This window comes from Otolemur garnettii, unplaced genomic scaffold (genome assembly GCF_000181295.1).
Source record: "Otolemur garnettii isolate 467f Iridium unplaced genomic scaffold, OtoGar3 scaffold00008, whole genome shotgun sequence".
Classification (NCBI taxonomy): Eukaryota; Metazoa; Chordata; class Mammalia; order Primates; family Galagidae; genus Otolemur; species Otolemur garnettii.
The window spans coordinates 2,080,433-2,091,131 of record NW_003852403.1 but is presented as its reverse complement, the minus strand read 5'-3'; the positions used below and the strand labels follow the sequence as shown (position 1 = coordinate 2,091,131).

Here is a 10,699-nt window from a genome sequence, read left to right as displayed (position 1 = left end):
AAGAAGGTAAAACTTGAAGGCTGGGCATCACCCTTGTGCAGCCTCCACTTCACCTGAAGGGCTTTTCTGCTCACAATGGATGTTGGGAGGATGGTGGTCATGTTTTGTTTTGCTAAGGGAAATTGTTCTCTCTCCAAAGCACAACCTACTGCTCACATCCGGCCTTCCTGGTATCACACACTCACCATCAGCATCTGTCTGCTTAGCTCACAAACTAAAGGCAGCTGAGCTGGCTTGTTTTTTCTTGTAAATGGTGCCCACAAAAGGCACAGACATTCCCGCCCACTCACATTGTTCACACATACATGGAGTTCCTACTAAGTGATAGAGATTCAGAAGAGAGACAAACTCACAGCCCCTGTCCTTATATGGCTTATCATCTAGCTCAGGAAGAAAGGCAATGATATTTTCAGATAATAATGCAACTGGGGTGTTGCAAGGAAGGTCTGGAAGTAGGTGGGAGGAAGGGAGATGATGGGAAAATATGTCTTGGAGGGAAGAGAAAATGGTCAAGGAAGGAATTAAGGGAAACCAATAAGAAGTCAACACACTAGGTGTAATGTCAAAAGCCTATAATCCCAGCTACTAGGGAAGCTGAGGAGGGAGGATCACTTGAGGCCAGGAGTTTGAGACCAGGCTGGGCAATATAGTGAGACCCCATCTTTAGAAAAATTTTTTTAAAAATTAGGCAGATATGATGGTGCATACCTATAGTCCCAGTTATGCAGGAGGTTGAGGCAGAAGGACTACTTAAGCTATAATTCTGTCACTGCACTCCAGTCAAGGTGACAGAGACCCCACCTCTTAAAAAAAAGGTAAAAGAAGATCCCAGTGCAAGCCTATAGCACAACTTCTTCTCCTAGGGCAAAATGGGTACAAAGAGGATGAGCACACATCTGTCCAGGTGCCCAGCCTGGGCTCTCCCACAGGTACACACACTCTTCATGATTCAGGGGTGTGGATGTGGGCAGCTTGCCCAGGCTGCTCAGATGTAAAGGTTGGGCTCTCTGACAGGCCCTGGTTAGAGAAGACTTTGAGGAAGGTATCAGATGTGCAGAAGGATCCTTGCTTTAACTACGCTATGTGTAGCTCTGGCTGCTGGGGACATAGGGCCTCCTGTAGCCTTTGGCTTTATTCCCTTCAGAGGACACTCCAGGAGGATGGGCTGGGGCACATTAGCAAGAGACAATCAGGCAAGTAGAACAACTGTAAAAGCCCTGACTTCAGAAATGGAAATAGCCACTGACCAACATTAGAAGCCCTAGAAACTTCCCTTGGAATTTCTGATGCTGGACCCTCTCCCCTGTTCCCTGCTTACAGCAGCATCACCAAATGGGAAAAGTTCTAGAAATGGAATCAGAATGCTTGGGTTCCAGGACTGGTTCTGCCAGTGATGCTGTGTGTATTTGCTCTCTTTGAGGGGTAGGGGCTCTTAGTCACTCTAGTCACACTTTCCTTGGCCATGGGCTATTTCCCAGCCTGCGTAGGGCTCAGCCTGGCTTCCCTTGGGGAGACGATCTTTACCCTCCATATAAGTTGGAGCCTCAGACACTTGGCCAAATGGAGCTGTTCCTCTTCCTGAGATCATGCAGGGTGTCCTTTCATGGTGGTCACTCTACAGAGAATGGAGCCAGAGAATGGCTCCCCTGGTCCTCCAATCAACCCGACACCCATTCCTCAAATCAATGGAAGAGTACCTCTGATGACATTGCTCGTCTGATCAGAAACCATCGGTAGCTCCCCACTAGTTATCTAAGACAAGGGAGAGGATGAAATTCCAGAAGGTTGGAAAAGTGATAGGAAACGCCCCCAGCCAGGGGACGAAATCCTTGAGCAAGCTAGGGAATGTAGAGGTTACTAACACATGTGCTAAAGAAACTGGAGGAAAGACTGGTTTAAAGACTGTTAAAGAGAAGAAGAAAATGTGCTGAAGAGGAAGAGCAAGGGTTTACAAGCCACGGTGGCCTCAGATTGTCCCATGGAAGGGGAGGAGAGGATGGAGATATTCTGAAGATGGATGAAAGTCAGGAGGAGGCGGAGGTGGAGAGACCATGCTTGCCACAGGGTGGGCAGTCCCATGCTTTTGGAGCACCCATAGAAAGAGGTTAAGGCTGAGGCTTCCGGTGGCTGGCCGGGGGAGACCCACAGGGGAGGAGCGAGAGAAGGCAGGTGGTCCCATCATGGATGGGGTGGTAGGAAACACCTGCAGTGTGACTTGGTATCCCCTGGGAGGCCAGGAAAGAGAATGGAAGAGGCCTGGGAAAGAAGGAGCTGGGGAAATAAAGGAAGATGGAATAGCAGGAGGCAAGGAGAAAAAAGAAAGAGGTTAGGGAGAAGAGTTCTGGGCCTTTAAAGGAGGGCTCCTCTCAGCTATAAGCTGGGGGGAGAACTCAGAAAGGACTGCCTGGGACTAGTACCTGGTATCTCTTGGACAGAGCCATCCACTTACTTGCTAGAAGATAATGCAACACAGACCACCCTCAAACAACCCCTGGGATCTCACCCAGCCTCAGTCTGAGGGCTTGCCTCCACCCCCACCCAACCCAGCCTTGATGGAGACTGAGCAGCCACCCCACACCCTTAGTGCCATACCTGGCCTTGCTGCCATCGCCCAGGATATGGAGGCTACAGCTGCACAGAGATGGGCAAGAGCCCCGGGCCTGGGGAGGCCACCCAAGGGCCAAGAGCCAGAGCATGCCCACTGCCAGCCTCATGACTCCTGGCTCCTCTCTGGCCTGGGCAGGGGCCTCTGCCTGGATTGCTCTGGCCCACCAGCCCAGCCAGCCCAGCAGCTGCCCACTTGCTCATCGGCCCCCTACACCCGCCCCTGAGGCAATGGGATAAACACGGACAGGCTGGGGATTAGAGGGGGAGTCCCAGCCACAGCACTCAGCGGCTTATTGCTTTCTGAATCACAGTGCTGAGAGTGGGGGTGGGGGACCCCCTTCTGTAGCAAAAGCCCCAGGCCCAGAGAGGCCAGGGCTCAGCAAGGCAGGCAGGTGGGCAGCTGTCCAGACTGGACTAAGTGGGCTGCCACTGTGAAAGAACCCCATGCCCACCAGGCTGTGGACAGCACAGACCCCACTGGGGTGCCTGGGCTCATGGAAGATGGACAGAAGCTTGGCTTTTAGTAAAGGCCTTTAGAAATTCTTTCCCTTGACGCTCTTTCATAGGGAAAAAGTAGTGAGATGAAGCAACTCTTCTTAAAGGTGTTAAAGCTGTTATAAACAGCCCAAGTTCCAGGTCCAAGCTACCTGGGTTTAAATCCCAACTGTTTTATTTACAGACTGCAACCTCAGGTCAGTCACTTAGTCACTCTTGGCCTCTTAGCACTCATGTGCCAAGGGAAAGAAAAGTTACTCCACCCAGGGTGTTTAGGAAACTTAAACAACCCAAGTTTCCTAGGCCTTAGCAGCCTGTGGGAACAGAGCCCTTCCACAAGTACCTAATGTCACTGGTACTTACAAGTACCGATTTATAGAGGAGCTGGAAAGATTCAGAAATTTCTAGAAGACCTCAGAGGTATCCCCCATGGGTTCATGAGACTGTCTCAGGCTCCCAGTCTGCAGGGCAAACAGCTGCCTGCCCTGAATGCCCAGTGGCACCCAGACTCAGAACATTGCTATGTCAACTAAGACCCTCTGGACATTACCACCAATGCCAAAGGCAAAAGCTATCTCCACATGGGGGCCGAGGACATCCCTCCCCTCAAGGTATCATACTCCAAGAAGGGTTCCAGAGCATGATCTCCCAGAGCTTTTAGAAAAGGCATCTTTTACCTGCTCTCCCCTACCTCATCCCATCATAACTATTTAAGACGGGACAGGGCCCAGGGTGATTCCCAGTGGTAGACACACAAGTAACTCATTTGTTCTTCTTCATAGTTGACTCCAAGGCTTTGCTCTCTGGTCCAGCATGCCCTACCTGGGGTCCTTTGGCTTTCCAAGAAGATTCCCTAGTACCTCACGCCCATGGGCCTAGGCAAGTCCAGACCAGTGAGGTATGACCTAGGGAGATATCTGGAGCCCCGGTGCACATGTAAAATGACCAGCTCTGTGCCAGGTCTGTTCTGACAATACTGGCTCCCAGGAGCTGTTGGTTTTCATCCCTTCCTCGCCTCCGATCTAGCCAATCAATGCTTCCCACCTGCTCCTTGTCCTCCCCGCACTGAAGGACCAGCCTGCTGTTCCCTCATTCCTGCCTCTTCCTTCTTCTACCCAGGATGACTTCCCTTCTGGCTTTGTCCTGATTTCCCATCTTTTGTGACCTTAGAGGCATGGGAAAAGGACTAACACATGTATTAATCAACAACCTTAGGTAGAAACTAGAAATTTGGGCTATAAACTAGACGGACACCATGACATTCTAGCCTGGACAACGGAGTGAGACTGTCTCAAAAAAAAAAAAAAAAAGGAAAGAAAGAAAGAAAGAAAAGAAATTAGTAGAAAACGGCAGGAAACAGAATGAGTTGCTCCAGCAGAGTGAATCAGAAGATCCCAGTAAGTGCCTGAGCCTGGGGGCCTTTTGTTCTAGCATCACCACCGTGAATCACTGCGTGACCTCCGGCTGATTCTCAACTGCTCTTAGCCTCAGTTTTCTCCTCAGAAATGGATAATAATATCTAATTCATGGGGCTGTTTGTGGGACTGGTTAGAAGATTCTTTAGCATAGTGCCTGACCTCAATAAACATTAGCTGCATTGCTAATAGTCCTCTGGGGCTCAGATTCTTCATCTGATAATGAGTCAAGTTACCCTAGATCAGTGTTTCCTGATTTATATTTTACCTTAAGCCAGCACTTAATGGTGCATAATGAGCCAGTTATGCACCTTGGGCCCAAGAAGTTATTTGTATTATAGAAGCCAGAGCTCTTAATGGAGCTTGGGGCACTTACAGACGAGATCAGCCCTCTGTTCCATGGCAGTGTCCTGGGAGATTTTCTGTGCTTATATGACTCAAGTGCTCTATAGGAGACAGGAATCACAGCCCTGAAATCTGTAAACACAGTGCATTCTTCTAAACAGGACTCATACAGGCTATGGACAAAACCGTTCCTATTGCAAACCAAGAAACTGGGAAGAGCCCAGGTGGTCCCACTCCAGGGCCCCTAGCTTATTAGTGGCAGATTCAGAACCAAGACCCTACTGTGTACTTCGAATTGGGGTTCTTTCTCTAACTGCAGGTGACATTCCAAATCTTATCCTTTTCCCAGTGCTATGAGCACATGCATGTGAGCCTGCGGGCACACACACACATGCACATGGGTGGTCAACCCTAACTACAAGCATGGAGAGGCCTGGCTCCTCTCCAATTATCAGGAACAGCTGCAGCTCAAATCCTTCCTTTGGCTGGCCTCCCTTGGTTATGCAACTCCTTTCCAATTTGGCTTTCAGCCACACACCATTTGGATTCCCCAAACTTAATCCTGCACAGTGGGGCTGAAATGAATGAGACAAAGGCTGCACTGTCCAACTGGTGAATGGGTTCCTTCTACTTGGGCCAACAGGACCATTTAGAGGGAGTGAGCAACAAGAAGGAGCCAAGGTCTCGCATAATAACCTGCATGTGCCCTCACGTGGGATGGCCCTTTAAAAGGGAGGGGCCTGCCTGTGGGCAGTCAGAGAGACAGCCGGCTGGCTGCAGCCGGGAGGGCCAGTGAGAATGGCAGAGCCCGGCACCCTGCCTGCTGGCTTTGGAGAAATCGAAGTGCTGGCTGTGGGGACCGTGCTGCTGGTAGAAGGTGAGCCAGCAAGGACCTGGGGTGATTCAGGGGCCCAGTGGGTTCTCAGGATCCAAGCCACAGCTGTGCAGCTGGCAAGAAGAGGTCCCCAAACCCAGCAGGGTGATGTCCTATGGCTGCCTGCTCCTCTGTGCCTGGACCCAGAGAGTCTTCTGACTGCTGCACCTGTGCGATGCAGCACGCCGGCTGGGGACCAAGACAGAGAAGCCAGGCACGGGTCAGGAAGGGGGAGGGACTTTGAGAGGGGGACATCTGCTCAGGAAATGACCAAGAAGCAAGCTTTAAGATTTTTCATATCCTTCCAGATGGGAGAAAATGTAATCCACTCTCCGGAAATCCCACTAAGAATCCCATATAAGATCAGGTCCCCGAAAGGCTCTGGAGACAGACAGCTCTGCCACCTGCTCTTATGTGACTATAACCAAGTCCCTTTCACTCTCTTCCCCCAGTGCCTTGACATTTAGAATGGATGGGTGTGAGTGGGAAAGTGAGTACAAAGAGCTACGCTAGACAGACACCGGGGCATTTAGTTCTTCATTCCCATCCTCTCCAGCCCCCCACTACTTCCTCCATGTCTCCTCACATGGCCCTAAGCATTTCCCTTCTAGGGTTACTTGGGTCCATGAGGTACCTGCCCTGATCCAGAATCCCTAAAATGCTCACTGAGCCTGGAGCTAGAGAGACTGTCAATCCTGGAGCTGAGCCAGCCCAAGCTAGGTTGATGGGGACCACGGCCCTTGTTCAAAGCAGACCCAGGGCAATAATCAACATATTTTCTCACCCGATAAGGACCAACAGTGGAGAGAGAGTAGCAGCCATTAGACTGCCTCTCAAGGCCCTGGACACAAGTGTCTGATCCCAGCCTATTACCCCATTTTCTGAGAGCCCTATAATCTAGCACCCCCAGGTCCTCAAACATGCCATGAAACTTTACCATTTTATTTGTGCATGCTATTCTCTGTTTCTGGAATGCTCTTCCATGCATTGTTCTCCAGGAAAATGCCTATGGTTTTTTTTTTTTTTTTTTTTTAAGACAGAGTCTTACTATGTCACCCTCTGTAGAGTGCTGTGAAATCACAGCTCATGGCAACCTCTAACTCTTGGGCTCAAATGATTCTCTTGCCTCAGCCTCCCTAGTAGCTGAGATTATAGGCACCCACCACAACACCTGGCTATTTTTTGTTGTTGTTTAGCAGACCTAGGCTGGGTTTGAACCCGCCAGCCCCAGTGCATGTGGCTGGCACCCTAATCACTGAGCTACAGGCACCAAGCCAATGCTTATGGTTTTTAAGGCAGGATTCTTTCCTGTTCCTCACTTTGGATAAGGGAAACTGAGGCTCAGAGAACGTAAAGGGCAGCAAATGAATGACCAAGCCGAAATTCAAGGACGGGTCTCTCTGCCTCCTGAGAGTTCTCTCTGCAACTTCACCTCAAGGCCTGGCACAGGGCAATCTCCCAAACTCCGAGCCTTGGAGATTCTTTATTGCCCCACAGCCCTTGGAGAAGGCCTTATAAAACTCAAAAGACCTGAGTTCAAGTTCCCACTCCACTACTTAGTAGCTGTGTACTTAGGGCGAGTTGGCTAGCATCTCTGAGACTCAGGTTCTCAGCTGTAAATGGGGAGGAATGTACCCAAGTGAAGACTGAATGAGATGACCCATGTAAAGTGCTTGTCACAGTGCCTGGGGTGTGATAAGTGCTCAGTGGGTGTCCCCGGTGATGACTGTTACAGCATGAACCATTCTGCCCTGTGTTGATCACCCTCACTGTCTGCCTGGGAGGGTGCTGAGGCTCCATCCTCCCCATGGGCTCTGTCCTGACCCCAGGGGGAGAGGGCCCATGGGGATGATGGAGACCCGATGCCAGCCCTACCCTTCCTTTCAGCTCTCTCAGGTCTCAGCCTCAATAGCCTGACCATCTTCTCTTTCTGCAAGACCCCGGAGCTACGGACTCCCAGCCACCTACTCGTACTGAGCTTGGCACTTGCAGACAGCGGGATCAGCCTGAATGCCCTCATCGCAGCCACATCCAGCCTCCTTCGGTACCAGCTCATTTTCCTGTCTATAGGCCCCAGGGCCCTGCTGGGGCCTGACCTCTGGGCATTGGGCAGCCAGGCCTGAGGCATCCTTCCCACCTATAGAAAACTGACCAAGAGAGAGGGTGGGCAGGCTGCACTAGGCTAAATCCAAATTCCAGATGATCCCTGAATAACTGCAGCCAATTTCTGGAAGGCAGGGTTTACTCAAATCTGCCCAAAGAGATGGCAGAAGATATAAGCAGATGGCCTAGATCTAAGACCTGGCTTTATCATTTCTAGTTCTGGGATTCTTTTATAAATTGGATATTATTACTTAATCCCTATGGGTGGGTAGAAGTACTGACTTTTTCCTATTTGTAAATAATTTAAAACAAGGCTTGGTATCCAGGATTCCCTGAAGGAGTGTCTGTGAGAACAAACAAGCTTTGGACTAGGTTCTAACATCTCCATGTACACAAACTAGCATCTTCCAGTGTGGCATCAGAAGGTGTTTATAAGACTGTTTTCTTAAGCAGACTGAATACTCCCGTTCTGGTTTGGGGCACTGCATATGGAGGTGGGAGCCCCCCTGGATGTGAATGCTCTGGGCTGGTCAGCCTGGAGGCACTGAGTCAGTGAGGATTCCTCCTCCCACAATGAACTGAAGCTTCTACCTTTCCTTGGCCCATAGCGCTGAGAGCTGGGAGACCTGGAGGCTGCCCCTCTGGCTGTCCCTTCATGCACTGTGTCATCTTGGCCTCTTTGAGCCTCAGTTTCCCCACTTACAGAGTAAAGGCTTGAGCTCTCATCACACAGGGAGACCCTTCAGCACAACCGCAGTGCAGCTGGAGCCACACCAAGCCTGGAGAGCTTGCATGGGGCTCCACTCCTTTGCCTGGTGACTTCAGTTCTAAGGCCTCAGTTTCCTCCTACAAAAAACACAGAAAATAAGGCCTTCTTTGGAGGGGCAGGGCCAACAATGAAGAACATACCCTCTAAGCTGTGCTAGGAAGGTGTGGGAGGTGGGAAGGAGGGAGGGGAGGGATCACTGTGCCCAGTGTCTCCCACAGGCGCTGGCCCTACGGCTCAGGTGGCTGCCAGGCTCACGGCTTCCAGGGCTTCACGACGGCATTGGCCAGCATCTGCGGCAGCGCAGCCATCGCCTGGGGGCGCTATCACCACTACTGCACCCGTATGTCTCTGGGCTCCCCGAGTGGCACAAGTGGAGAGGATGAGGGGCAGGCAGGAGTGGGATCTGTGCAGACCTACTGCCCTTGAGGCAGCCTTGGGCAAGTCAGGAATCCTCTTCTATGTTCTTCCTCAGTGAGATAATTTTAATAACCAACCTCACATTTATTCTGAAAATCAAATGAGATCATGGATACAGAAAATGCCTTTGCAGCTGGGCGCTTCTTGGGGTGCAGAGAGGCTGTGTGAATGTATGGGCAACTGGGCATATGCCCGCAAGGCTTCTGCCAGGGCTTTGCAAAGATAGGTCCCACTCTAGACTCCCCAAGCTGCGTGTCAAATACCATCCCTATATTTGGCCATATCAGTGACACACTTGCAAAAATTTAAACATCTGCTTTAATTTTATTCTAAGCAATATCTGTGAAGTCATGGGTTTAATATTCTTATCATTTTTAATAGACATCAAAATAAAACCATGTGGCCAGGTGTGGTGGCTCAGCCTATAATCCTAGCACTCTGGGAGGCTGAAGTGAGTGAATCACTTGAGCTCAGGAGTTTGAGGCCAGCCTAAGCAAGAGCAAGACCCCATTTCCACTAAAAATAGAAAAATTAGCTGGGGGTCATAGCAGCCATAGTCCCAGCTACTTGTGGCAGGAGAATCAGTTCAGCTCATGAGTTTGAGGTTGCTATGAGCTAGACTGAGGCCACGGCACTTTAGCCTGGGCAACAGAGTGACACTCTGTCTCAGGAAAAAAAAAATCAGAGATAGTCTAGGATCCAGTGATTCTGGGGAGCCAGGGCTCAGCCAAGTCTCATAGCAACCCCCCAGCTTACAGCCTAGGCACAGAGAAGTTAACCAGCTTGCCCCGGGGTCACACAACCAGTAAGGGCAGAGCTATTACTGGGTGTAGCAAGGAAACTCCTAAATCTCAAGCTGTGGATTTTCCCAGCACAGGGGATGCTGTGGTGTCTGTGGCCAGTATGGTCTCAAGCCCTGGCCCAGACCCCTTTGGAATCCACAGACAGGCAGCCTGTGCCCCTGTCACATGCACAGCCTCTGACCTTGGCAAAGCTGTGACCTTTTCATGCCTCCTGTCTCATGCCTCTCTCCAGACCAAAAAGCTACCTTTGTTTTTATCATTTTGAATGGCGCTAGGACCCCACCTGTCCACCTGGCCTTAGACTTGTTCCACTGCTCTTGTCCCAGCCCTAGCCCCCACCCAAAGCTCCCAGGGGCCATCTCTCATGCACACACCCCACCATCATTCAGACAGCAACAAGCTTCTCTGCCTCAATATAGAACAGTTCATCCCTGTGCTGGGGCCTCAGATCAAAGCCCTTCCTGTACTGGAGGGTAGAGCAGAGCACTGTAGATACAGGAGAGGGAGAAGGAGCATCTGAGCTCACCCATTTCATCTCTGGATAGCTGCAAGCTCATCTCTTTGGTCATCTGTTTCTAAAGCCAAAAAGCTGGTACAACACATGGATCCAGGTGGCTGTTAATTGTTGTGTTCACAATTGGGATTGGGGATATCACAGTTTACCTCAGCCATTTAACAAAATACCATAGACTTTGGGGCTTAAACAACACAAATTTATTTCTCACAGTTTGGGGGATGAGAAGTCCAAATTCAAGGCAACAGCATGATCAGGTTCTGGTGAGGGCTCGCTTCTGGGTTTGTAGATGGCCACCAAATTCAAGGCGACAGCATGATCCGGTGAGGGCTCGCTTCTGGGTTTGTAGATGGCCAC

At 50.5% G+C, this 10,699-nt stretch overlaps 2 protein-coding genes across 4 annotated transcripts in view; one reads left to right on the top strand and one right to left on the bottom strand.

Moving 5' to 3' along the window:
- LRIT1 (leucine rich repeat, Ig-like and transmembrane domains 1) overlaps positions 1 to 2,831 on the bottom strand; it is a 9,976-nt gene extending 7,145 nt beyond the window's left edge. Inside the window, exon 1 of the mRNA XM_003783503.3 lies at positions 2,593 to 2,831. Within this exon, the coding sequence (XP_003783551.1) occupies positions 2,593 to 2,714 (122 nt within the window). The 5' untranslated portion in view covers positions 2,715 to 2,831. The remainder of the gene's footprint in view (positions 1 to 2,592) is intronic.
- A 2,829-nt stretch (positions 2,832 to 5,660) lies between these two features.
- Positions 5,661 to 10,699, top strand: part of RGR (retinal G protein coupled receptor) — a 9,846-nt gene continuing 4,807 nt past the window's right edge. For 2 of the 3 annotated variants that reach the window (XM_023509585.1, XM_003783729.2), the window contains exons 1-3: positions 5,661 to 5,739; positions 7,624 to 7,780; positions 8,827 to 8,948. In XM_023509585.1, the coding sequence (XP_023365353.1) occupies positions 5,661 to 5,739; positions 7,624 to 7,780; positions 8,827 to 8,948 (358 nt within the window). Of the gene's footprint in view, positions 5,740 to 7,623; positions 7,781 to 8,814; positions 8,949 to 10,699 lie in introns of all 3 variants that reach the window. The other variant, XM_023509584.1, reaches the window with a different exon arrangement.